At 37.6% G+C, this 27,667-nt stretch overlaps 2 protein-coding genes across 5 annotated transcripts; one reads left to right on the top strand and one right to left on the bottom strand.

The window, feature by feature from the left end:
* The first annotated feature begins 2,011 nt into the window (after positions 1 to 2,011).
* On the top strand, positions 2,012 to 6,846 carry LOC115743700 (protein DA1-related 2). 2 transcript variants are annotated; one of them, XM_030678606.2, is made up of 12 exons: positions 2,012 to 2,499; positions 2,830 to 2,960; positions 3,129 to 3,216; positions 3,312 to 3,429; positions 3,882 to 4,002; positions 4,203 to 4,286; positions 4,773 to 4,892; positions 5,037 to 5,249; positions 5,322 to 5,384; positions 5,494 to 5,609; positions 6,185 to 6,243; positions 6,332 to 6,846. In XM_030678606.2, the coding sequence occupies exons 1-12, from the start codon at positions 2,445 to 2,447 to the stop codon at positions 6,646 to 6,648; spliced, it is 1,485 nt and encodes a 494-aa protein (XP_030534466.1). In that variant the 5' UTR covers positions 2,012 to 2,444; the 3' UTR covers positions 6,649 to 6,846. The 2 variants fall into 2 exon arrangements, with proteins under 2 accessions (XP_030534466.1, XP_030534465.1); XM_030678605.2 differs by having other exon boundaries at positions 2,806 to 2,960.
* A 647-nt stretch (positions 6,847 to 7,493) lies between these two features.
* Positions 7,494 to 12,440, bottom strand: LOC115743701 (mitochondrial substrate carrier family protein B-like). Of its 3 annotated transcripts, XR_004015728.2 has the most exons (9): positions 11,877 to 12,440; positions 10,735 to 10,911; positions 10,484 to 10,633; positions 9,639 to 9,740; positions 9,490 to 9,560; positions 9,300 to 9,367; positions 8,859 to 8,962; positions 8,686 to 8,749; positions 7,867 to 8,002 (listed from the first exon to the last, which is right to left on the bottom strand). XR_004015728.2 is itself a non-coding variant. In XM_030678607.1 (7 exons), the coding sequence occupies exons 1-7, from the start codon at positions 12,117 to 12,119 to the stop codon at positions 7,761 to 7,763; spliced, it is 1,053 nt and encodes a 350-aa protein (XP_030534467.1). In that variant the 5' UTR covers positions 12,120 to 12,440; the 3' UTR covers positions 7,494 to 7,760. The 3 variants fall into 3 exon arrangements, 1 of the variants encoding a protein (XP_030534467.1); XR_004015727.2 differs by having other exon boundaries at positions 8,686 to 8,962; XM_030678607.1 differs by lacking the exons at positions 8,686 to 8,749; positions 8,859 to 8,962 and having other exon boundaries at positions 7,494 to 8,002.
* Positions 12,441 to 27,667: the final 15,227 nt, after the last annotated feature.

Below are 27,667 nucleotides of genomic sequence, written 5' to 3'. Positions count from 1 at the left end.
AATTTTAACAAGAAAGAAACCTAATGTTGAGATTTTGCAAAGACTCGAGAATCTGTCTAAATAGACTTTTATTTTATACCTTCTTGTTTAATATTAGCATTTCAAATCTCAGGCTTCGATTCTTTTTTTTCTTTTTTAACTCGAAACTCTTCAAACTTTTTACGGTACCCGAATTCCGATACATGGATTTGCGCTAACGCTTTTTATTTCACAATATTTTGGAATCCAAATAATGTCTTAAATTTTGGGCGTAAAAGTAAAAAGGGTAGATAGTATGTCCTTCTTTCCCATGCAAATTTAACGTCCACTTTCGAGTGGATCGATCTGCATTGCTCTTGGCCTCGTGGCAACGCGTTTAAAGAATCGTCATCATCATCAACCCCGACGTCATTCCTCATGCAAAAAGAATGAAGAAAGAACTTCGCCAACCAAAGCTCTCCTCTCAAATCGCGCGGCAAAAAAAAAAAATTTCTTTTTTTCTTTTTTTTTTTGTTCAAATTCTTTGAAGCATGAAAAGAAAGGCGAGAACCCAAAACCCCTTGAAAGAAAAGCAAAAAAGCCAAGCGAGGCAAAGCAAAGATATTTGGGTTTTTTTCCAATTTAATTTAATTTTTAAAAATATTTATGAAATTATTTAAAAAAAATATTTACGAGTTTGGGCCTCACACGGCGGTTAGGCTACCGAGCGAGGCCCGCTCGGCGTTTGGGCTGCCGAGCGAGGCCAGCTGGGCCCATCCCTAGCTACTCGGCGGCCAGTCCATAGAGCAGCGGGCTATTATCTTTCTTTTTTTTTTTTTCATTTTTTAAGTATTTTAATTATTTATACTTATAATATTTGTTTATTTCGTATTTTTTTAACATGTTTATATTTATTTTATGTATAATTTTTTTCTTGTGAAGCTTATCTTTATAACATAATTAGCAATAATTAATGTAAAAATTTATTAAGATCTATAATTAATAAATAATGTTGTAATTATGTAATTAATTTAAAATATTCATAAAATAAAATTGGTAAGATATATGAAAAAAATGAGATTTTCATGATATATTTATCTATTAGACAGACAGAAATCCAATCGAAAGGCGAAAAGGTAATGTGTCAAGAACCGGCGGATCGGGTCGACGACATTGGATCGGGCTCAAATTCGGTCTGTTGAAGCGAAACCGCATCCTAATCAATATTCACCCCCGTTGGCGGTGATGAACGATGGATTTTTGCGATTCGAGATCGTCTAGATGAGTTTTCCTATTTTTTTAGTATTTTCGGGATTTATTAAAGAGAAAAATCTCAAAATTCAATAATAATCATCGTCCTAAAAAATATTATAATAATACCTTTTATAGGGTGTTAACCCTAAACCTAGCCCTAGTGGGATTTTAAATACCGCCGACATCGGTGAATATTAATTAGAACGCCGTTTCGCTTCAACCGACCGAATTTAAGCCCGATCCCATGTAGTCGATCCGATTCACCGGTTTTTGACATATCACCATTTCACCTTTCGATTAGATTTTTGTCTGTCCAATAGATGAATATATCATGAAAATCTCATTTTTTTTTCATATATCTTACCAATTTTATTTTATGAATATTTTAAATTAATTACATAATTATAATATTATTTATTAATTATAGATCTTAATAAAATTTTACATTAATTATTGCTAATTATGTTATAAAGATAAGCTTCACAAGAAAAAAAATTATAAATAAAATAAATATAAACATGTTAAAAAAATACGAAATAAAATAAATATTATAAGTATAAATAATTAAAACACTTAAAAAAATAAAATTAAAAAAAAAAAAGACAAAAGCCCCGCTCGGTAGCTAGGCTGCCGAGCAAGTGGGCTGCTTGGCGCTTAGGTTGCCGAGGAGTTGGGGGCGGGCCCAGCTCGGCCTGCTCGGTAGCCCAACCGTCGAGCGAGGTCCAAACTCGTAAATATTTAAAAAAAAATAATTTGGTAAATATTAAAAAAAAATTAAATTGGAAAAAAACCCAAGATATTCCTCTCCACCTCCCTTCCACGCATTTCCACATCATCACATTCGCCGATCGGACAATTCTCTTCCGATTCTCTGTCGCCCACCGTTGCTTTCCAATCTCGAGATTCTTGCCGGCCGACATCTTTCTGCTGCTTTCTTGATCGCTTTCTTCAAGCCAAGAATCTCACACCCTCCGGCGCTCCTCATAGATCGAAGAAGTTCGCCAGCCCGTCCCATCCCCATCTCTCTTTGCTGAGAAAGATTCTTCCCCCTTTTCCTTTTGCCACACCCCCATCTCTCTTTTAACGATGCTCAATCCCCGTTCTCTCCCTTTCCCTTCCGTTCTTTTGTTTCTCTCCCCCCACCCACCCTGTTCCCTTTCCCCGCCTCCCCTTTTCGCTCCTGCTCTGTTCATATTCCGGCGGCTTTCTGTACATGTTTTGCTGTTCCCAACATGGCTCCTCCTTCTTCTTCGAGCGTCAACCGTCTCTCTCAGCCTTGTATTTACGGTGCGCAACATGGCCCTGTTTTTGGTACTTCTTGGTCGAATGATCGTCGCCGCTTACTTGTTTGATGAAATGTTTAAACTGATGGAACAGCTCCTGTGGCTGTGGGTTTTACTTTTTCATCCCTTCCATGGATTTTGGAGTTTGGACTGCGTTTCTTTTTTGGTTCTCCCCATCTCTCATATGGGTCCTCTGTAGCTACTTGCTTGCTAGATGACATTGAGTTAAACTACTCATTTTACAATGGGGTACCGCAGTATCTTTTATTCATGGTTGGGGCTTTATTGGACCGGTTTTTATGTTAAGCAGGGGACTTTGTGTCTTCGTACGCAGAGAGAAAATCGCGTTTTATGAAATGGCTGGGGAAACTCTTTAAGAGTGGATCTGGGCGAGGAGGGGCTAGTCGTAATCCACAGTATCTAGGCGACGAAAACATGGTTTGGCACGCACCTGCTAGATCAGTGGTAAACACCCTGTTATTCTTATCATCATTGCTGCTGTCTATTGGGAAAATATTCATCTGTACATTACTCACCATTTACCACCAACTGGCTTTCTCGAATGCTGTGGAGTTTATTGTATTTTGCTTTTGATTTCAGTAAACCCTTTCTTATTGTTGATGACATCATCAGGATGATCACTCTAGAGATGACAAGGAAAAAGAGGACCTTGACACGGCAATTGCACTTTCTTTGGCTGAAGATCTGAAGCAGCAAAATGGTAGGTTGACTTTCATATTTTGGTCTGAGGCTATTAAATAATTCTCTCTATCTCCCTCCAAAAAGTAGTGTCTAACCATGCCGTGAATTTGCCAGGGCGTAGATGGCGGACAGACAACGATGGAAACATTCCTAGGGAGCTTGATGATAGTCTAAATGTACCTTCATACCCTCCTCACCCACCTACGCAATATTATCCAAGAAGAGGATATAGGTAATTTGCAGTCAAAAGTGTGCTTTTCATATAGTAAGGTTACTAAACATTCCAAGATTGCTGTCAAAGCATTGAAAGGTTTTTTTTCTTGCACTCATGACTGGGTTGGCAAATTTTGCAAAATTGACTAAAGTGTTGACCAAGTCAGATTTTATGAAATGGCTGGGGAAACTCTTTAAACATTCCAAGATTGGTGCCCAGAGGGCTTACTTCATTGATTGTGCTTGGACGAACATTGGATTTGCCAAATATCACGTGAAAGTTGATTTTGTTAAACCGGAACATTATGCAATTATCAGCTTTAACGAAGTTGTCATTATGGACGGAGAGCCTCAAGTTTATTCTGCTACGAAGAGTTAAAAATAAAATCCGCAGATATTGTGCACTATTGTCCCATGGACTTGAAATGTCTTGAGATCACTTCATGAATTGACTTTGTTCTACTGGTACAGAGTATGTGGTGGCTGCAACCGTGAAATAGGCTATGGCAACTATTTGGGATGTATGGGAACTTTCTTCCATCCAGAATGCTTTTGCTGTCGTGCTTGCGGGTACCCCATTACAGAATATGAGGTAAGGAGCTCCCCTTAAAATTTCTTTTCTCACCTCTTTTTGTTTAAGATTTTACCTTCAAGCTATTTACAGTCTACAATGCATGTGAATATTCAGTATTTCTTTTGTCAGTCTGGCACTGTCAACTTTGAGATGGATATGTCTCGTTCTGGAACTTCTATCTGATAGCTCTTACTGATCCTTTTTTCTGTTGATTGAAGTTTTCATTGTCAGGAAGGGATCCTTATCACCAGTCTTGCTTCAAGGAGTTGACACATCCAAAATGTGAAGTTTGCAATCAATTTGTAAGAACAATCTACCACATCTTACCCAACGAATATTATTTGCTGTTTTACATTTCGTAAAGACATTGTTACTATGCTTATGACACTTATTGCTTTTCAAGTATTACATCACTGCAACAGCCGTCCTTTTACTCAAAATGCCGATTTCCTGTGTGTGGTCATGTTGGTAGCTAAAAACAAAAATCCTACTCATCACTGAAGAAGCTCAAGTCGAACTGCTCTATGATATTAAGAGATTGCTTTTAACTTTTGAAATAGACATAGTGAAAATGTAAGGAGCGATTCATTCAAAAGTATATTGCTCATTGAGCTTTCTGTGTCTATAGACCTGGGATTTGTTAAAAATGCATACTGTTGAAGTGTGAGAAGCTGATTCCAAGTTGTTCTTGTTTACTATGTTAATGCAATTTCAAAAGTGTATAGCATTAAGGTAATTTAAGTCTTTTACATGTTGATTCTATTGTAAGCTTCTATTTCAATTCACAGATCCCAGCAAATGGAGCTGGTTTGATTGAGTATAGATGCCATCCTTTCTGGTCCCAGAAGTACTGTCCGTCGCACGAGCATGACAACACAGCCCGATGTTGTAGTTGCGAGCGTTTGGAGGTATTGGTCTAGGCTAGCACAAGTAAATGAAATGCTATGCTTTGTTGCCGCAATCTTAGGGTTTGTAAATTTTAAATGTGTTGAAGCGACTGTACTCATTTTTTTGTTTTTCTTTCTTCTGATATTTCTTTTACCTACCAACAGTCATGGAATGCAACATACATATCTTTGGGAGATGGACGGAGTTTATGCCTGGAGTGCATGGAATCTGCTATCACGGATACTGGAGACTGTCAACCCCTTTATCATGCGATCAGAGACTACTATGAAGGAATGAACATGAAATTGGATCAGCAAATTCCAATGCTTCTGGTTGAAAGACAAGCACTTAATGAGGCTTTTGTTGGAGAAAAAAATGTAAGATATGGTATGAGATTCGGGTTTTGTTTCAAAGTTGGTGCACCATTCCTGATGCTAGCTTTTCTACAGGGCCACCATCACATGCCTGAGACAAGAGGTTTATGTCTTTCTGAGGAGCAAACTGTGTCCAGTGTATGATATTGGACATTTACTGATTTTGCTTTTAGGAAATTCAGAGTAAATTCTTGAGCAAGATACACTCATTCAATTTTACTCTCATTTCATTGCTTTTGTGTTACAGATTTACAGAAGGCCCATGATTGGAGGCCACAGGCTTGTTGGAATGAGAACTCAACCCCACAAATTGACAAGGAAATGCGAAGTTACAGCCATTCTTGTTCTTTATGGTCTACCAAGGTAAGTGCAACTGAAAAGCTTTTGTTTTGCAAATTAGTGATTTTATTTATTAAGAACACAATAGCTCTACATATACATGTTTTAAAAATTTGAAGGTTAGAAAGACTTTTTAAGGATGAGTTGACAAACGGCCATGTATTTGGCGAGTCTTCCTAAGCAGACTGTTTGAACTTTTCCAATGCATAGTTGTTAGGAAGTCCCATTGAGCCGTGACAGAAAGACTCCCCCAACATAATGCTTCGGAAAATGGTCTTACGCTAACGAAACTTGTTGTATAGATCAAGGGATGCATTTTTCTCAAGGAAAGGAATTTTTTGTTTGAGACATAGCAGGATTCTGAAGGCTTTTCTTGTTGTACTAAAAACCACCTAGCATTTTGCTAGAATATAGGAAAATTTGACATCTAGCCGGAAATGTTATCTGGCTTTACTAGCTGAGATCTCACCATGTATGTAGGATGCAGAAAGGAAACCTCTTTACTCATAAAAGTAAGTTATGGATGGTAAAGATGAAAACTTGATGCAACTATTCATCACCTTGATTTTGTCTTATGTTTTAGAAATTGCTGATTATAGGTTGCTAACTGGTGCCATTCTTGCTCATGAGTTGATGCACGGATGGTTACGCCTTAAAGGTGAACACGTTCTACCCTGCAGCATCATCTCCTGTTGGTTGCGTTTCCAAATGGGGCTTATCTTGAACTTTTAAACATATATTCGCAGGTTACCGTAATCTGAATCCTGAGGTAGAAGAAGGCATATGTCAAGTTTTATCGTACATGTGGCTTGAATCAGAAGTCATGCCTGGATCCAGAAGCGCGCCATCTACATCAGCAGCTTCCTCGTCTTCTACATCCTCCAAGAAAGGTGGGAAGTCTGAGGTTGAAAAGAAACTCGGTGAGTTTTTCATATATCAAATCGCCAATGACGCTTCCCCGGCCTATGGAGGAGGTTTCAGGGCTGCCTATGCAGCAGTCAATAAGTACAGTCTGCGACGTACTCTGGACCACATTAAATTGACCGGTCTTTTTCCTTCCTGAAAACATACGTCGCCCACCATGCAATCTCTCCAATGGCCTATGTGAATTGAAAATGCTTTCTTAGGATCGAGTGGACCGTTGTAAACGACCCCCTGAATTTTTGCGGGGTTCTCATAGATGCATGTTCACAATGCTAATAATATGCATTATCTGGTTTCATATTCAGTTTTGGCTTTTGACTTAAGAAATGGTAACAGAAGGCGAGCGGCCGTTGCGGGCATAACATTTCATTGATTTTTCTTATCGTCAGTAACATTGTTTGTGATGCATTGGTCTAATGTGACATTTTGGATACATTTGTTTCATGAACAACTTAAAATTTGAAAAATATTTTTTGAAAATAATTGATTGTATTGCTTACAATGATAAATAAATGAAATATATTGTCACTCACGAAAATAGTAAAGTACAAATAATTGTCTACCATAAATATATTTTTCGTTGACTATTTTTCCTAAATTATATAACCAATCACTATTTTTCTAAATTACGTAACCAATCATTTTATAAAAAAAATTTCAAATCTTAAATTTTTCGTGAAAATAAAGACGTCCTTGAAACGAAAATGATTTCATATGTAATGAATGCGACTAACCAAAAGAGGGAAGTGGATCTGCACAATATATAAGATGATAGTCATCATATCATTGGTTCTCGATGAGAAGTCTGGCTGTCTGTCAATGGAATAATACATGGACCAATGTCAGCTAGTGAATTATCACAAAGGCCAAAATACACAAGGATGCACAATTTCAGCCCTTTTAACTGGCGAGAGAGTTTCGACTAAAAAAACAAAACTGGAGAGAGAGAGAGAGATGAACTAAGAAATGACTTTCCAATTGAGATGAACTAAGAAATGACTTTCCAATTGAGGTAGCATATTTGTGACTTTCTTGACGCTGGCAATTAAAGACGGGTAACATGTCGCCCCTATACAATACAAGGATAAATAGCTCCAAACAGCAGCGCACGACACTTTGAACTGCCATAAGGAAACTCATCGAACAAAATCACTCTAAGCCAATTCAGAGAGTGTGGAAACAGCACCATGCTCCTCTGATCCACCTCCTCCTTCCACCTCGATCAATGGCATCCAGGAATTCGCAGCGACACTATAAATCAGAAGCAATGTCCGCAAGAAGCATTTTCAGCGCTTCATACGTCATGAAGCATATGCCTACGCCGGGAACCACCTTGTAGTATTCAGGAAGGATCCCTCTGTACAAACCACGAAATCCCTCATTCCGGACTATGTGCTTCAACGTGCCGAATATTCCAGTCTGATATATCCGAGCTCGGCCTCCTGCTCCTTCCAACTGCTTCCGTCTCCTCACAAGATCCAACGGGAACGTCGCTGCAGATTATAACAGCAAAGAATTTTTGTCAAGATTGGATCTATTTTAAGCTCAAAGCAACCTCCAAAAATTAAGTTATAGGTATAAGAATTGCCAATGAGGATGCAAACTACAATGACGTGGGAATTAAAATTTCAAACTACAAATTTTAATGTCCAGAGGATGGTCTGGCAGATAAATCACAACTCAAATGTTTCAATGACATCGTTCCTACACAGTTCGGCCTCCATTATTAGCTTTCAAAGTAAGCTCTTCATCTCAACAATCTTTATCTTTCCACCAATGGAATAAGGGAAACCACAAGAACAATTCACAGCACAACGGATCAGGTGGTGAAACTTACTCATCAGGTGGACGGATAACCAGTGTATAAACAGGCAGATGAAGCACAAACTTAGATATGTGCAGTCCTCACCTTGTGGCGCATATCTTCTCTATCAAACTGTAACTGTCTTTCCCATCTTATTTCTTATAATTCATTTATCTACTAACTAAGGATCTCAGCAGGGCCTCACCAAGTACACAAATAGCACTTCCAGAGACAGCTGAGTGTAGCAAATTAAATGAAAGGAAATTTCTACCATTCCCAATAAGTCATATTACAACTCAGAGATATATGGTGATGCCAGAAGGATTCCATAACCCATTAATCAACTGTTGCAAGCCTAAGTGAGAAGCATACCTCACTGAGGAAACCTCTCACTTGGAGGACTGCATAACAACCAAAATCATGGAACCAACTGCATCTTGGGAGATGATTAACCCAGGAAATATTGGACAGATGGAGGTTAATCACAGGTTTTCATATAGAATACAGTTAGATGAAAGACAGGATATAATTTCTTGTTTTCTTACTAACATCCACAAATGCCAGATAAAAAACGTCACTCGGGCTCTCTGGTTCTATGGGTCAGTCAGGTTAGAAACTTAGTGCAGAGCTTGGACCACAACCTGTGTCTCTGCATCAAAAGCATGACAAAAAGCTACACGAATTAACTACTCAGTTTTATGTTAAAACTATGTAATCTGAAGATGTGCAAACAGTGAAGGTCATAAGTTCTATGAATAGTCACTAAATTTGCTGTAGAAGGGCGTCACTAGAAGAAGTCATTTAACCCATAACCAAATGAAACTCAGCAACTCATATAACTCAGAACTCTATGATTTAGTATTATGAGAATCATTCTGTGAAGATGACATTCAGGAAAAATAGAAATAAAGTGAAATACACTTCAGGAAGCAGCTCTTATATATGATCCATATGTATGCAATATTCTAGTCATATGGATTACTCACCTGTTGAAGATGCAAACCCAGAAAGACTGCCACATGCCAGGCTAACAGCAACAGTGGGATCATCGGGCCTGGTTGAATTATTAGAAAGCTCATTTAGCATGTGGAAAAAGAAATTTCATGCAACTACTGGTGTCGTGAAAGGAAATCAAACAGAATTAAACAAATGAACTGGCAAAGTGCTCAGGCTCACCTATGTGACTGCCAAGAAGATCTCAAGGTCTCATACACAGAAAAACTTATAGCTATGCTGGGGCACACACTCTGAAACAATGATAACAGATGGTCAAGAATTGAGTTATATAGCCTAAGCACTAAGCAGAATAAAAACTAAGCACATACCAAAAGAGTGGCTCCAAGCCCCTTGTAAAGTCCTAACCAGCCCTCTTCTCTGGTTATTGTTCGTAAAGCATGCCAGATACCTCTGTAGTAGATAACATTTGTCTGCAAATTTTTATTGAAACAGCAGGAAATCAGTATGAGTGCATCTACAATAAATTTCGCATTCTACAAATTGGGGACAAACATAAAATTCAGTACAACTTCAAGGTCATTAAAGCAATTTGAGAATCATAACATGGTAAAGGTTTCAAGGAAGATGCAACAGAGAAAGCAGAAGTTCCTAAATAACTCATAATTCTAACCTCAAAGACAACTATAGAACCAAGCATGACCCAAACAATTTGCACATGTAGAAACACTGCTAAAGCACCTGAATGTCACTAGCAACTGATGATTAATGCAAACTTTGAGTCTTTTTCCTACCGAAAGAAATGATGAATAATGCAATAGGTAGATAGGGTGTGATTGTAGATAAGAGATCTATTGTAGATAAGAGATCTTGATTAACTTAAGAAGTGGAAGCTACAATTTACTACGAAGGAACAATAGGATGAAAGACGTAATTCTACAAAAAACAGTATCAATTATCCCTGAGGCCATAAGTAAAAATGAACCAGACTTATGAACAATTAGATGACAATACCACAAAGTTAGAAAAGGAAGAAATAATGAAACTGATTAGTATTAAAGTGCAGTTTGAATCGAGTAACACAACCATAAAAGGAGAATGTCCTCGCCATAATCAAACCCGCAAAATGAAACCTCCATCAACCTCTATACATAAGCACACATAGAGAGGAAAGCATTCAGCTCTTGGCCCTTGCAATAAATGTCTACTGAAATACCTGAGCCGCAAGACGAGTTCTGACAAGATCTAAGGGATATGTAGCTGTTGCAGCTGTCATTCCTGCTAGACCACCGCCAACAAAATGTATGCAGAGCTCTGTACTCATATTTCCCCTATAACTTTCCACTCCCGGGATCATATGAAGCACCTGAAAGACAGTTCAACAATAAAAAAGCTGCATAAGACAAACCCTAAATTATCAAATTAGATGATGCCATAGAGCTGAAACAAGTTAGTCAAGTTAAGCACCTTCTTGTACTGCTCATAAATGTAAAAGTTTACAGAAGAATAAGGAAGGCGATGGGCAATTGTGACTAGGTTCCCTTTCCAGAAAGCTCTATATCCTTCCTCACGCACAATCCTTGAAGCCTCATGCCATATGCTGGCCTTCTTCATAGTTGCTAAATCATAATGCATACCTTGCACCTAAAAATGCGTATAAGAGTATCAGCAGAGAGGCCGATAAGTGGTAATGACAGCAATTGATTGTGTGTCCGAGAAATAGCATGTTACTCAATATCTTAGATGCCTACAACTCCACTAGCACTGATTTGCACTCTAATCACAGAACAATTGAAAAGCACAAGCTCCATGAAAAACATAATAGATGTTAGAGGGGGTGCCCACAGGGAAATTGTCCATATAAGATAAATGTTCTGTAAAGACGTAAAAATCACAGATTTTACGCATCAAATTTTATTAAAATGTCCAAGTCACATAATATATATTGCACTGCCCTGGTTTTCTTCACAGGTCATAATAGAAAACTTAACGCCTCTTATAGCAACTCTGAAAAGATCTACAGTCCTCGCTAACCAACAGTGGCATCCAGCCTCACAATGCAAGTCAAACTAACTTGATCAATACTCCCTGTTAGATAGCACATATCACTAAAGAAAATCCAGCCATCTAAATTGCCATACTGGAGACTGAATAATTCTGACCTATAGCAAAAAAACCTTAGCAACAAACTCCTGCATCAGATATACAACTTTGATCCAACTAAAGGTCAAATCTAAGTACTAGAATCAGCATGAACATTGTTTTGGGCTACACAAAGCCTAAATTGGTAGCATAATTTTTCAATGATAAAACCCATGGATTGCCTAGCTGAGTCAATGGGACAAGAATGGCCACGCCCTTCTTAATGCAATCAATGTCACAAAACAAATTCCATCCTCGCGCCTCTTCTTCTCCTTCTACCGGAAGGAAGAAAATAACTGAAAGAACAATACAAAGGTGCATCCACACAAGCACATCAAAACCCCCTTCTATCTGCTACTACAGCCAAAAAAAACGAGTACAAGTCAAAACAGGAAGGCCTACCATATTTCCATGTTCTTAAACCCGAAGAAAGACTGGAAATTAGTGTAAAGCGGGGAAATATCAACCTGAAAGAGTATGGTGAGTCGCGCTAAGGGAGCCGTACAGGTCTTACTGACGGCCCCAGCGACGCCACCGGCAAGCAGCTGCGGCACCGTCCCGATCTGTGCCTGCTGCTGCTGCTGCTGCTGCTGGCACTTCTGCGAGCATCTGCGCGCAGCTCCGTCCACCGCCGCGAGACTCCCATGCCCCGAGCTAATCCCTCTCTGACCTCCTTCCACCACAACTCCGACTCTCGCCTCCGTCTGCATCTCTCCCTCTCTCTGTGTCCAAAATCGATTCAATTCACTCGCGTCCTTCGACCGATCCTCGCGAAATAGCCAAGAATCATAAGACTTCACGCAGAAGCATCCACAAACGACGCGCAAATCGAAATCGAGGCCTCTTCAGCATCGCCAGGCCCCAAACTTCGCAGACTTCACGCGAACTCCGCCGAATTTCCCTTCCCTTTATGTCACACGCTCCCCCGGAGGTATATCACTTCCTTCAGAGCTCGGTCTTTGGCTATGCGTAATTTGAACGGGGAGAGCGAAGCTGAAATCACCTCGCGGTTCCGGAAACGACGACGTTTCGACAGGCTTTTCGTCGTTTTAGATTGGGTCCGTTCTCACTTTCGAGCATGTGAAGAAATCACGGGGAAAACAAAATGGGGTGGACGAAGTGTTAGGGTTAGCTTCGCTTGCTTGCGGTCAAAGAAAAGTTACCGAACAGACTCCCGAGCTCCTGTGCGCTCTGGTGCACCCGCGTTCAGACATGCACGTCTCTACGACCCATCGAGACCGTTGATTAAGTCGGCTTTGAAGGAGCGAGACTATGCGGTCGGGGATTCGGCGGTGGTGATTGTGGTGTTGCGGTGAGACGGGAACGACTGGAGCAGGTCCGTCGCCGAATATCTGATGGCGCTTAGCTTGGAATATCCGCTTCGGCGTCGTCTTGAGGCGCGAGTGGGGGGGATGAGCTGTGATCTTGCCACGTGTGATGGATCATCATCGGCGGGCGATCCTCGAACAAGTGGGCCTGGACCCATGACCAGTAACGGTCTGCTGTTAACGACTAAAAAGTCCCCGTAAGCTTCACGTGTACATAGATTTTCTCTATTACAAGTAATAGAATGTAAGAGAGGAAAGAAAATAATTTTCTGAGCCTTTTCGAAAAGGAATGGTTTGGAATTTATGTTGATCATTTATGAGACATGTTAAATCGATGTAGCCATCGATAAGCGGGTTCGAACTATACTACTAATAATAAGAGTCCAGAGTGTCATTATTTATTGGTAATATGAATTCTACATTTCGTATCTTATAACTTCACACGTTTTCAAATCAAATCATTTGGCTTTAGCAAATTTTCTAATCAAACCTCTCATACACCAAATTCGATTAAATTTAGCCGACATGATTGTCGATCGACGCCAAAAATATGACGTGGCTAAAGCATGCAGAGGCTTACGCGTGTGTGCAAGGGCAAATTTAGCTACAAATTGATAAAGTCGGAATATGATGATGATAAAATTTAGCCAATGCGATAATACAGACTTCAATGTCCATATCCGAAATTTTTAATTAAATTTATTTAAAAAAGCGTGAAAACAATTTGGCCGGAAGGTCTTTTCTCATTTCTCAGTGAATTGAACTTTTTATGTGCACAAGTTGGGAAGGAAAAGGAAATCCGGTGAAAGCCCAAGCCCACCCAAATCCAAGCCCAAGCCCAAGCCCAAGCCCAAGCCCACGAGTCTTTAGTGAGAACAGACTTTGATTTTTAATTTGAACTGTTCTTTCCTTTTTTCCCCTTGACACCGACTTCAACCAAGATTCATCTGAAAGTCTGAGTTGTTGCCGTAAATTTACTTGCTGGTGATGCTATCTGACCAAATTGATTATAGTGACAAACCGCAATTCTAAATCTGTTGATACATGTAATGAAACCCATGCAAAGGTTAAAATTATGACATCTCGGATTTTCCCTACATTAGAAATAATTAGAGAGTAAAAGAAATTCTCTCAACCATTATTTAGGGAATTTTTAAGTGATTACTCCGTAGTTTCTCAAGAAAGTTATTTAAAAAATTCTCAAGAAAGTTATTACTTAACTTATTTGAGAAGTTTTTCGAAAAATTATATTAGAGAATATAATACGAAGAAATAGTTCTTGAATTAATATTAAGTTAATGGTAAGTCAATTTTCTAAAAGATAGGATCCATGTCATTTTCAAGCATTTAATGATACGATAAGATCAATGTCATTTTCAAGCATTTAATGATAGGATAGAATTAATGTCGTTTTCAAGCATTTAATGCTAAGACAAGGTACAAATGGACCAATCAAATGAGGATACATAGCTACTCTAGAAACCTAGGATTAATAGCTTAAACAAGTGGACCAATAAGATTTCGATAAGTAGCTAATCTATACTATGATGACTTATAAGGTGCAAGGTAGCCCAATAAAATGGAGATAAGTGGCTACTCTAAAGATAGGATGACATATTGAATAATAAGCTTTCTAGGCGATCCAATAAGATTAGGACAAGAAGCTGACATTCTTGCCTTAGGCCTAGTTATTAGGCTGCTCGCTCATCCTTTTATTAATTTTTTTTTTCATAAAATTGGTGAACCTACCACGAGCTCTTCTGTTTAGACAGTCCAGCCATATGAAGAATTATGAAGAATGACTTTACGGCGGGAGAGGGGGAAATTTTTCTGGTGACAACCGGACATGTGCTGCACAAGAGATCAAGACCTGTCACCTCAGAAAAAGAGAAAAAACATGTGTCAAAATCAAGTAAACAACGTAGAAACTAAGAAGACAAGACAACCATTCATGACAATAAAGTATCAAAAATATTATATATATGTTATATTTATGTTAATTCAGCCGTAAATTCTTTAATTATAGGGAAAAAGTCACCAAAAATCCTAAACTATGCCTGCTGTGACACATTTATCCCAAATTTTTCTTTGTGACACAAAAAACTCTAAACTTGTATGCATGTGACACGATTACCCCAAACTTGTGCTCGTGTGACCCATTTACCCCAAACTTTTTGTTGTGACACTAAAAACTCCAAACTTATATTCGTGTGACACATTTACCCGAGGTAAATGTGTCACACGAATATAAGTTTAGGATTTTTTATGTCACAAAAAAATATTTTGGGGTAAATATGTCACACGGGTATAAGTTTAGGGTTTTCAATGTCACAAGAAAAAGTTTGGGGTAAATGTGTCACATGAGTAAAAGTTTGGGATTTTTAGTGTCACAAAAAAAAGTTTGGGGTAAATGTGTCACAGTTGGCATAGTTCGGGGTTTTTAGTGGTTTTTTCCCTTAATTATATTAGTAGAGTCCTAAATTTTTTCACCATTTGTTAATATTATCCATCCGACCAATTTTGATCGAAAATTGCTAATATAAACGATGGTCATTCTACGCAGCACGATTAACACCGACGTGGATAAATCATATGTCTTTTAAATATTTTTTTCTGAATTCCTTTATAAATTTTTTCCTTTTACCTTTTTTTCACAACTTTGGATTGATGAGGTTGTTGGTCAACCATTGTCGGCCACGGGCAAGAGCGTCCATCCCTCACCAAATGTAGGCGAGAGCCTAACGCCCTCACCTCTAGCTGGCGCAGTGCCCTTGCTCGTGACCGGTTAGGCCTACAACACCCTTGCCCAGGCCCTCGCAAGCCATAGGGAGCTCGCGCGCTTCATGGCCCTAGTTCAAGGGCAAATGAGGGTCGCCGGCCCTCGGCCATTGTCCGACGGTTTTGCCGGCCTTTTGAAAAAGAAGAAGAAGAAAAGACAAGAAAATAAAAATTTAAAAAGATATTGAATTACAATTAAAAATTATCCACCTTATTGATTTCCGATCAAGAATGGAAGGATGGACTCAATTGTCAAACCGTGAAAAATGTTGAAGATTCAAATGCCAAAATTAAAAGACGTAGGATCGAATTGGCAAAAGCGAAATAGGTTTAGGATTTTTTTGGACAGGTTTCTCTACATCATGATGTGTCCCGGGGCATGCTTTTTATGAATCTTTTAATTCTTTTTACCGAGACTTTAAGAATTGAATAGTAAGGTAAACACATGAGGGCGGAGAAATCAAGGGGCATGAAAATTTCTTGGTGCTTCTCCTCCACGCTTCGTCTTCTTTGCAATTTTCTTGCACTTGACAGGAAATTACTCGATGCTTTAAAGGCCGTCAGTATTTATGGGGAAAAAAATAATAATCATTCTTTATGTTCCTCTCTCCCCTTTTAAAATAATTTATTTTTCTCTAATTTTATATAGTATTTTCCATTTTCTTTATAAAATCTTGAGTTCGACCAAGATTCTTCATGCTAATTCAGGTGGTGGCTGTCAGTTGTTGCCTAATTAAGACGACATGAAAATTTCGAGCGATTGCACAATCTTCCACATGAAGGTGATCCGGCAACATTCAATGTACAAATTCTATGAATTTAATCTATGAACTGAGTACCTTAATTTAAAAGTTTTTTCGTGATTTATTTGTTGATGAAGTTTTCACTTTCTCTATGCCAAACTGGCAAAAAGATTAAATTTAGAGTATGTTAAGTGGACGCATAGAGTACGAATCTTCTTGATTTTAATGTTATCTAGCAAGAATGTTCAATTCTGAATGATAGCATTTGAATAAAAGAATTATTACGAAAGACTTTCTAACATGAAACGTGGAATACTTTGTTGGCAAGTGTAAATATATATATATATATATATTAGTAAGAGAATGAAATGAGAGTTGATAATCCAAATTTATTGATATCTTAAGCAGAGAAAATTCGAGAACTCGCTTGACTTAAAGTTAGTAATTTCACATATTGGTAAATTCAAGGCGTAATTATGCAAGGTAATTTCTGATTTTTTTTCCTTCTTTGTTTTTCTTTCTTTTGTCTATTTTCCCCCTTCCTTTTCGCCGATAGTCGGTCTCGGGTGATGATCGGCCACTGGCGAGGGCTAGACAGCCTCGCTTGTGGTGCTCGGGGGCTCGCCTTGCCAAGGCTAGCCCGGCCATCGCCCGAGATTGGCTATCGACGAAAAGGATGAAAAAAAGCAAAAAAGAAAGAAAAGAAGGAAAAAAATTCATAAAACATAAATGACGAAAATACTCTTGGTCAAAGGATGAGTACACTTCGAATTTTTATTTGAAACAAAATCAACTCCAAACCTTCATTTTTTCAAAGGAGAGCACTTGAGACTCTTATTTGAAATTTTTCCTTTTTTCTCCCAATGGCCGTCCAAGGTGGTCTTCCAGAAACTTTCTCTGTGAGTAACGTGACCATGACGATCTACATTTCGTCCTAATCTAACGCAAATATTCGTAACATACGAACGTTATAATTTTTTTAATCCCGGATGGAATTTATCTCTTCGCAATATAATGGCTATCAACTCTCCAGGAAGAATTCCTGAAGGGGACTCTAGAAGCATCTTCCGTGTGTAAAAAGAACTCTGGCCCTCGAAAACCAGAAAGTATCTAGAGCTTGACATTTTCGTTCATTTGAAGCGACCCAGTTTCATCATTCCGATAAGAACAAACAATGTGGAAGCTTAGTGACAGTTTGAATCTTAGGTTACAACAGCATGTGAAAAAACGAATTATGAAGAATGACTTTCTGGCAGGAGTGGTGGAAATTTTTCTGGTGACAACCGGACATGTGCTGCACAAGAGATCAAGACCTGTCACCTCAGAAAAAGAGAAAAAACATGCGTCAAAATCAAGTAAACAACGTAGAAACTAAGAAGACAAGACAACCATTCATGACAATAAAGTATCAAAAATATTATATATCTGTTATATTTATGTTAATTCAGCCGTAAATTCTTTAATTATATTAGTAGAGTCCTAAATTTTTTCACCATTTGTTAATATTATCCGTCCGACCAATTTTGATCGAAAATTGCTAATATAAACGCTGGTCGTTTTACGTAGCACGATTAACAACGACGTGGATAAATCATATGTTTTTTAAATATTTTTTTTTTCTGAATTCCTTTATAAATTTTTTCCTTTTACCTTTTTTTTTCACAACTTTGGATTGATGAGGTTGCTGGTCAACCATCGTCGGCCACGGGCGAGAGCGTCCATCCCTCACCAAATGTAGGCGAGAGCCCGACGCCCTCACTTGTAGCTGGCACGGTGCCCTTGCCCGTGACCGGTTAGGCCTACATCGCCCTCGCCCAAACTAGGCGAGGGCCACCGGCCCTCATCGGCCCATAGTCGGGGGAAAAAAAAAGGGGACAAAAGAAAGAAAAAAGAAAAAGGGATAATGTCACATATAATCCCTGAATTTTAGTTCAATATGCAAATATAGTCCTTAAACTTTAAATTTGTTCAATATTGTCCATGATTTTTAGCCAAATGTGCAATGTCGTCATTGAAATTTTAATCTATTTAATGTGGTCATTGAAGTTTTGGTACATATTCAATTTAGACCTTGGATTCTTTGGAAAATGTTTAATATTGTCCCTGAACTTGAGTTAATAGAAGTATTAAATTAAATATGTACCAAAAGTTCAGGAACCAATCAAAAGTATTGGGACGGTATTACACATTGGACCAAAGTTCGGGGACCATATTGAGCAAATTAAAAGTTCAGAATCTGCATTTGCACATTGAGCCAAAGTTTAGGGACCATTTATATCACTTATCCAAACAAAAAGTAATAAAAATTCAGCAAAACTAAAAGTAATTTAAAAAATTATCCATGTTAGATTTGGTCATGCCACATAGGACGGTGTCCGGATCAACGATTTCCAATAAAATTGGTTGGACGCACTAGATTGGCAAATCATCAAAAGGTTTAGGGCTCAATTGGTACAATTATAATATTTAAGACTCAATCGACACAAATACAACATGTTTAAGACTGAATCGGCGGAGAGAATTAGGTTTAGAATTTTTTTGTACTTTTCCCTATAACTGTTGCTGCAGATCGTGTCTCGGAGCAAGGCTTCTATGGATCCATAGCATACCGATCATAATATGCATCGTTAGATACGATGAAACCAATGTGAGATTCACTATTTTTAATGGTCCAAAATTAATAAATAGTGTATACTAAATTCGCATAATTTCTCCCCTTTAGCCTACTCCACGGCAAGAGAATTCTGAGAACTTCCAAAACTTTGAATTAGTAGCGTCGTCCTCGCGTTTGATAAGGACACCTGACTCCTATCTAGAAGGTCTAGAACTCTTCTCTATCTCTCTCTTTTTTTTTTAAATAAATAAAATTATGGCAAGCTAGAACTCAAATAGGAGCTTCATTTCAAAACCAAGCAATATTTACAAGATGTATATAACAATTTTCTTTTGCCCTTTCTTATTTTGTGGAAGAGGAGAAATCAAGAATGAACAAAATTTCCCCATCAACGTTTCTTGGTGGGGCTAAGAGGTTTTGACTTTTGAAAGGTCAGAACATTTTCTGACCAAAAAAAAAAGGGAGAAAAGTCAGAACATTTTAGGGATTTGGGAACGGACCATGTTTACTTGACTCATTCCATTGCATGTACCAATGCACTCCCAAGAAGATTTCGACGTAAGAAAACCGATATCTAATCTCTAGAGAGCCTTTCAAAATTTATGTTAAAAGATTATACATTAGTTGTGGCATGTCAGTAATATGTGACGATTGGTGCCCAGTAAATCTCTATAGTGTATCAACTAGATAACTAGCTTTCAAGGATGATCTTCAAGGGATTAGCGTTTCTCGGTCGACTCGGAGATTTTGATTTTTAAAGAGTGAAAACATTTTAGGGATTTGAAATAAGAACCGACCTTTACTTGAAAAAGTCGATATCTCGTTACTAGAGCACTTCTGAAAAGCGATGTCAAAAGATCATGTGTAAGTGATATCACGTCAATGATATGTAATGGGATGCGTACGTTGATAAATCTTTTAAGTCTACCAACTATTCTGCATGTGGGTCTTGTACAATACAAAATCCTCGGGCTCTTTCTCTAAGAAAAGTTAATTTCTAATTCGACACGCGTTTTTTTAATATTAGTCATGTATATGTCGTCTGACATCGATAATACGTGATGGTGTGTGCGCATTTATGATCTTTTGAGTTTATTAACTAAATTACTAGCTTTCAAGAAGGAGTTATTCGAGAGATTACTGTTCATATAATTTAATTTGTAATTCCTTAGGCTCTCTCTCTCTCTCTCTCTCTCTCTCTCTCTCTCTCTCTCTCTCTCTCTCTCTCTCTCTCTCTCTCTCTCTCTCTCTCCAAGAAAGCTGATTTTCAATTCAACCCAAAAGAAATATTCAACCCACAATTTTCAACCAAGTACATAGAAATAAGAGCCTAGCCAATGATATTCTCGTCATTTCTTTTTTTTTTTCCTTGTTCTCTCTTCGTTTTTCCATTTTTTTCTTTGTTGCGGCTGGCGAGATTGGGCCGGGTCGCCCTCGCAAGTGACCGGTATGGCTAGCCACCTGCAACAAGGAAAGGGAAAAAACAAAAAGAAATAAAGGAGAAAATGATGATAATGTCCTTTATTAAGCCTCCACTTTGAAATAAGATTTATTTGGACATTTGAGATTCTTATTTATAATTTTCCTCAAGGAGGAGATAAAAGCAAGAGCGAAGAAAAGTTGCTCGCTAGCGTTTCTTTTCCACGCATGGGCTGTCTTCTTCACCATATTCCGTACACTTAGACAGGAAATTTCTTGATGCTTAAAAGCTAGTCATTGTATTGTTTATTTTCCTCTCCCCCCCCCCCCCTTCTCTCCCCCCTCTTTTGAAATCATCCTTTAATCTCTCTTTTTCCACGTTTTTTTTTAATCATCCCTTGATTCACTAACGAGGACTTGGGATGTCAAACTTTACGTTATTGATTTTCTTTTGATCTCTGCTGCTTTTCTTTGTAGAATCTTGACTTCGACCAAGATTCTTCTGCAGATTTAAGGTCCCTCAGCTGGTGGTGGCCCCAACTAAGAGACTCAACATACATTATAAAAGAATTTAATGAACAAAATCAAAAAGGAAATTTAGAGTGATGGCACAATCTTCCACATGAAAGTGACCCGGAAATTTTCGATGTATAATTTCTAAAGGTGGTAAAATGGGTCTAAAATCCATATTTGACCCATATTTCATGGTGATGGGTCATAAATAGATTATTTAAGTTTTAAAAGTGGATTATAAATGGATTACTTAGAAAGTTAACGGGTCATTAATGGATTTTAAATGGTCATAAATGAATTTTCTAAACAAATTATAATTTTTTTAGTTTTATATATTTGTTAAAAATGTACAATAATAAACTATTTTCTCTAAACTAAATTTTAATAATGAAATGTTTTGACAATATAGATCGGATTGGATATGGGTACTAAATTTGTATAGCATGAAAGTGACCCGACCCACCCGTTTGATACCTCTAATAATTTTTGTGAATTTGGTCTCTTAATTTAAAAGGTTTTTTGTGATTTATTTGTTCGTGAATTTTCTACTTCTGCAGATAGGGTTTGCCTTCTAACGGGGGTTAACCATTCTGAAGCATGGGAAGCATTGAAGTCTCTCTCAAACCCTCCTACGCCGACTCCCCAAAACTCCTAAACCTATTACTCTTTTGTCAATTTAGTCATAAACCTTTTATTTTGCTAATTGAGTTTTAAACATTTTCAAGTTTTTTCAATTGAATCCATTCGGCCAATTTTGATCGAAAATCATTGATGTGGACACCAGCAGTCCTATTTGGCATGGTAGGCGTTGACATAGATAATTTTTTGTAGTATTTTGAAAAATATATTGGTTATATTAGTTGTTTTTCTTATTTCTTTCTTTCTTTATTTTTTTCTTTTCTTTTTTATTTTTCTTTTTTTCTCTGCCGGTCATCGCCTAGGGAAAAGGGAAAAATTAAAAGTTAAAATTAAAAAAAAATAAAAACGGTAATGCAAGAAATCAGAAAAAAATAAATAAATTTGAAAAATAGTAAATGATGACCGATGTCCATGTTAGCGATTTTTGGCTAAAACTAATCAGGTGAACTTAATTAACAAAATTTAAAAAAGGTTTAAGACTCAATTGACAAAATTAAATGGTTTTGGATTGAATTGGCAAAAGTACAACATGTTTAGGACTTTTGGACAATTTTTTTCCAACAATTTCTATATAACAACTTGGAAGAAAAATCCATTTCTTTTTTGAAGGAAATGTAGCAAGAAAAGCGTGATATAAATTTTCACTTTGCCTTGTACATAACACATGTGATATTCAATTTTTGCTTCTTTCTCCCCAAGAAGGGGTCTTCCAGCGTGGTCCCTATAAAAACCATTTTCTAATTGTAACGTGATCGCAACGGTCCACATGAGGTCCTACTTTTCACACATATAGTCGTGAACATACAAACCCTAGGATATATCTCTTTGTTATATGTAATGGCTATCAACTCTCGAGGAACGATTTCTGAAGGGACTCTAGAAGCATCATCCTTGCGTAAAAAAAAATCTAGCCTCGGAAACCGGAGGGCTCTCGATCGAGTACGAATGTTCTGTTAATCCTAGAGAGAATAACATTCGATCAGGAAGCTTAGTGACATTTTGAATCTTGGGGTGACCGCATGTGAATTGAAGAATGACTTTCTAACGTGAAAGGTGGAAATTTTTCAGGTCAAAACCGGACATGTGATACCCAACAGATCAAGACGAAAGACAAAAACGTGCAGGTCAAACAAAATTAATTAAGCCACGTAGAAAGTAAGAAGTCAACCATGCACGACGATATAAACTATTGCTATGCGTCTTATCGCCGAAACAAGGCTTCCATGAATCCATTATGTATACTAGGCTTAGTTTGAATCGTCAGATCTAGTGGGATCCACGTGAGACTCACATGAGATTCATCATTTTCAATGGTCCAAACTCAGTTTAGCAAATGTACTGAACTCATATAATAATTCCCTTGCCCTACAGCCTCTTGCACGGCATGGGAAAAGTTTGAGAAACTTACAAAACTTTGAATTAGTAGTTTTGTCCTCTCTTTCAATAAGGACATCTGGCTGCTATCTAGAAGATCTAGAACTCCTTTCTTTTTTTATTAATCAAATTATCTTTTGGCAAGCCAGAACTCTTTAAATAGGAGCTTGATTTCTAGGGTTTCATTCCCTTCTCAGCGATACAAACATTTCGAAAGAGATCTGCTCTTGTTCGTTCGCTTTGCAATGAGTGATCTCAAGCACTTTGGCCTGCTTGTGATGATGCTTGTTGCAACGTGTGCGAGCCCTAGGGAAGTTGGAGCAGCTCCCAATATGATCCATCATCAGCTCCGTAAGAAGATATATTTTCAAACGTCTTTAACAAAGAATATGCAGCACGACTGATTTCTTGCTAAGCCCTAGAGCTTTCAAAACAAACTGATGTCAAGTTTTCTTTTTCGGTTTTTGGCCTTTTTCTGTCATATTGAAAGAATCAGTGATCTTGTTGTGAAATTTTGCAGGAGACTCGAAAGTGTATGCTACCCTCGGACTCCAGTGCGAGTGCTGCGACGGCGAGAGAGGCGAATGCAGAAGCGAGTGGACGGAGGGGTCATGCCCTAAACTGCGCTGCTCGCCATGGAAGTATCACCACTGAGTTCCAGAAATTCTGCATTATTATGTACGAAAACGGGTGACTGAATGCAGCCGCGAGGTCAAATGGAAAGATATGGAATAAAGTTGATGAGCTACGCGCCTTTTTATTATATCCATGTTAACTAAAAACCTATATGTGTGTCATTACGAAAACCGTGTATTAGTTTCAATAGCCTTTGCACTTCATATTTACCTATCATGTCCGCTTTGATTGGAAATAACAAGTTTGATAACTTGAATGTCATGAGTTCTAATCAAGTTTTGCAAAAGTTACCATGAGTTTTTTTTTTTTTTTTTTTGGGGGAGGGCGGGTCGAAAGTTACCATAAGTTCATCATTAAGGCTTCGTTCATTTCGCGGAAAATGAGTTTGTTTGTGGAAATTTTTTTTTCGAAAAGTCATTTTCCAGGAAAAAGATAATATTTTCCGGCGTTTGGCGGAAATCTGAAAATGATCTAAAAATATTTTTTGCCATTCGGTATGAAAAATCAAATTTGATTTTCCTCCTTGCACTTCTTTTGATCAATTTTATTTTTTATTTTCTTTTTATTTTTTATTTTTTATTTTTTAAATTCTAATTTTTACTTTTACTTCTTTTTTCTCTCTTTTCCCCTCTTCTTCAGCCGGTCGTAGGCAAGCTCGAGCCTCGCCATAGGCCGGCAACGCTCGACTCTCCTCTCTTGCTTTCGGCCGGTTGTTGGCCGTGGCCGTGGTAGGCGACCGACCGAAAAAGAAGGAAAAAAAAAGAAAAAAGTAAAAGAGAAAGAATAAAAAATTCCAAGCGGTTAATACCATAAAAAATCCCAAACTGGTACATTTGTGATAACTTTACCCCAAATTATTTTTTAACCACAAAAAATTCCAAATTTGTATACTTGTGATAATTTCACCTCAAACTGGTACATATGCGATAAATTTACTATTTGTTACTTTTTTTTTAAATTTAACCGTTAAAGTGCAGAATTGTATGATACGTAGTAATTAACGGGTATACTAGTTTGATATTTTTACCCTTTGTTTGTCATATGTGTATCAGTTTGAAATTTTTATGGTATTAACTCTAACGGAGGGTAAATTTGTCATAGGTGTACTAATTTGGGGTTTTTTGTAATAAAAAAAAATAGTTTAGAGTAAATCTGTCACGGATGTACTAGTTTAAGGTTTTTGACGGCCAAAAAAATAGTTTGAGGTAAATTTATCACAATTGTACTGGTTTGGGATTTTTCGAGGTAAAAAAAATAGTTTGGGATAAATTTGTTACCGATGTACTAGTTTGGGGTTTTTCATGTTATTAACCCAATTCAAAGTATCTAAGAAATAAAAATAAAAAGTAATTAAAAGGAAAAGAAATGTGAAACGGTGGAGAAAGGAAAGATGAGCAAAAATGTTTTTTTTTTTTTTTTGGTAAAGGAAGATGAGCAAAAATGTTTTTGTCTTCTCAAAAAGAGAAAATCATTTTCTCCATTTTTGAAGGTATTTTTTTTTACATTAGTGAAAAATATTTTCCTTGACTCATTTATTTTCTGTGAGCTGAACATTGAAAAATTCAAAAAATATTTTTCTGAAAGTTATTTTACGCGAAACGAAAGGAACCTAAGATTGGCTTTTGTCCATTGAAACAAGGATTAGTTCGATGACAATAGGAAGTTCATAAGATTGGATTAGTTCGATGACTATAGGGTGTTCGTAAGATTCCATCCTCAAGTCAATCGCTCTGGCCGGAAAGAGTGCTGGAAACATTCGAAGGAGGAGAGATTTTGAAAGGAAAACAAGAGTCAAGATCGAGAAGCATCTCTCAACTCTCACTACTAAAAGAAGGGGGACAGAGCACGATGGAGTTCCCTAGATATATGCCCAACAGTCCTTTTTATCGCGGAAGCGAGCGATCGAACAATAAAATAAACAGAACAATAAAATAATTCGGACGTCGGATTTACGTGATTGAATCGAGTGACCTTTGTTGGCAGAAAGAAAAGCGAAAAAAATTCTCCCATAAATCAAGTCATACAATAGAGATTATAATCACGTTGGAGCCGCTCAATATTTTCAGTGTTTCCCAAGTCTCAATTAGGCGTAACGACTTGTACAATCTTAATTTCTCACGAAATAATCTTCCAATCTCGCGAAAACATGAACAAAACTTACTATAAGATTTAATTGACTCTTTTTTTCTAGTCAAATGAGATTTACTTGACTTCAACACGTAAATTATTGATGTAATTTCACAAACAAAATCTAGGAAGATACCTATTGACGAGCACTCGTCAAACGGTGCTTCAACAACGTGCCCAATCGCAGCGCTTCTGGAGCACTCAGCACGGCACACCCACACACACCAACAAAACTTTAGAATACAATGCGAATGTGGAGACTACCTTCGTCTTTGCCGACTTCAACACGATGAAAAGAAATCCTCGTAGACATCGAAATTTCCCTTGGCCGACTTTAATTTGGAGAACGACCTTGCGAGCCCCACTTTCTTTTCTTCTTTTCGCCATTAATCGCTGTTATTGTGCACGTTGTTGATGCATGGCTCTGTTTTTTTTTTTTTTTGGTCAGAGTATTTGAAGCACTGTTAGTGTTTGAGACGAGTGCTTGCCAGTAGGTTTCTCCGTGAATTTCGTTTGCGAAGTTACACCGACAATTTACGTGTCGAAGCCAATTAAACCTTATAGTAAAATTTGTTAAATTTTTTTCATGAGGTTGAGGGATTATTTCGTGAGAAGTCGTGATCTAAACATTATGTGAGCGATCAAATATGATTATAATAGCTTGATTTATAGGAAAACTTTTTGTTGTTCTCCCCGCGGACGTAAATCGTCCGACCTAGTCACGTAAATCTAATGTCAAATTTATTTTTTTATTTTATTATTCGATCGCCTCCTTCCGGAACAAAAAGGACTAGTATTGCTCATATATCTAGGGAACCCCATCGTGATATGAACTTATGTCCCTGTCATGTTCCTGAAAAGCACTTCTTCATAGGACTAGCCGGGACAGGAGTGCCGTTCCTAGTGTGTCCTAGAGCCGTCCCAAGAACATTAAGAGGAAAGTTTTCTTTTAGTAGTGAGAGAGTTGAGAGGTGGTGCATCTCGATCTTGACTTGCGTTTTCCTTTCGAAACCTCTCCTCCTTCACATGTTTCCAACACTCGTTTTGGCCAGGACGATTGACTTGAAGAGGGAATCTTAGGATTCTCCCATTTAGTCGTCTCGTTGCAGCTTTAAATCTCAGCCTTGAAGTAAAACAAAAGGGAAAGAAGTAATGAACTCCCCTATAGTCATCGAACTAGTCCTTGTTTCATTGGGCAAAAGTCAATCTTAGGCTCCGTTCGTTTCACGCAAAATAATTTTTAGAAAAATATTTTTCCAGAGTTTTCGATATTCAATTCACGAAAAATAAATAAATCAAGGAAAAACATCTTTTCCGACCATAAAAAAAAAAAGGAAAAACACCTTCCACTCATGAAAAAAAATAATTTCAAAAGTGAAGAAAATAATTTCCTCTTTTTGAGAAGAAAAAAATATTTTCCCTCATCTTTCCTTCTTTCACTCTTTCACATTTCTTTTGTTTTTAATTATTTTTTATTTTCTTAAAAACTTCAAAATTTCTAGTTTCTAATTTTTTTTAAATCTTTTATCTTTTCTTTTATCTTTAATTCTTTTCCTTTCTTTTTCTTTTTCCTTCTTTTGCGGCCGGTCGCTGGCCACGGTCGCCTGCAACCGGCTGAAGAAGAGGGAGAAAAAAAAAGAAAAGAAAAAAAAATAAAAATGAAAATTAGAATTTATTCGAAAAAGAAAATTTAATGAACATTTACTATACACTTGTGCAACTTCCACATGCTCAAGACAAGATGGAAAGATTGACTATTCGACAATTTCTTAACCTTTACAGTGATGCGTTGCCTGATCCAGCAACCGGAAGCCTCTGATTTGGACAGAAACTGCACCTACAAATTTTCCACAAATCCAAAGTGCTTGATAACATTTCCTTAGCCAAACGTCAGTGCACACCACCTTAATTTCGAGTATAGAGATCCTCTACAATGAAGTAGATTAATACGACATGTCGTTCTCTTCAAATGAATGGGGTCCCTCCTTGTTGATCATCAGAGTTTCAGTAAGTTTACATAGCGTTAGCACCATCCATTTCGAGTTATCAGAACCTTTTTCAAACACAAACCCCGAAAAACACAAAAC

This window comes from Rhodamnia argentea, chromosome 5 (assembly GCF_020921035.1).
Source record: "Rhodamnia argentea isolate NSW1041297 chromosome 5, ASM2092103v1, whole genome shotgun sequence".
Taxonomy (NCBI): domain Eukaryota; kingdom Viridiplantae; phylum Streptophyta; class Magnoliopsida; order Myrtales; family Myrtaceae; genus Rhodamnia; species Rhodamnia argentea.
Note: the sequence above shows the minus strand (reverse complement) of the source record. Positions and strands in the feature narration are given on the sequence as shown.

Excerpts from the sequence above, each read along its gene's own strand:
- LOC115743701 (XM_030678607.1), bottom strand. The coding sequence starts at position 12,119 with ATGCAGACGGAGGCGAGAGTCGGAGTTGTGGTGGAAGGAGGTCAGAGA. Across the intron at positions 9,561-9,638 it reads GGCTTGGAGCCACTCTTTTG|AGTGTGTGCCCCAGCATAGC; the intron begins GTATGTGCTTAG and ends TCATTGTTTCAG. Across the intron at positions 8,003-9,299 it reads TGGGTTTGCATCTTCAACAG|CGACGTTCCCGTTGGATCTT; the intron begins GTGAGTAATCCA and ends TATAATCTGCAG.
- LOC115743700 (XM_030678605.2), top strand. The coding sequence starts at position 2,445 with ATGGCTCCTCCTTCTTCTTCGAGCGTCAACCGTCTCTCTCAGCCTTGT. Across the intron at positions 4,287-4,772 it reads GTGAAGTTTGCAATCAATTT|ATCCCAGCAAATGGAGCTGG; the intron begins GTAAGAACAATC and ends TTCAATTCACAG. Across the intron at positions 4,893-5,036 it reads GTAGTTGCGAGCGTTTGGAG|TCATGGAATGCAACATACAT; the intron begins GTATTGGTCTAG and ends ACCTACCAACAG.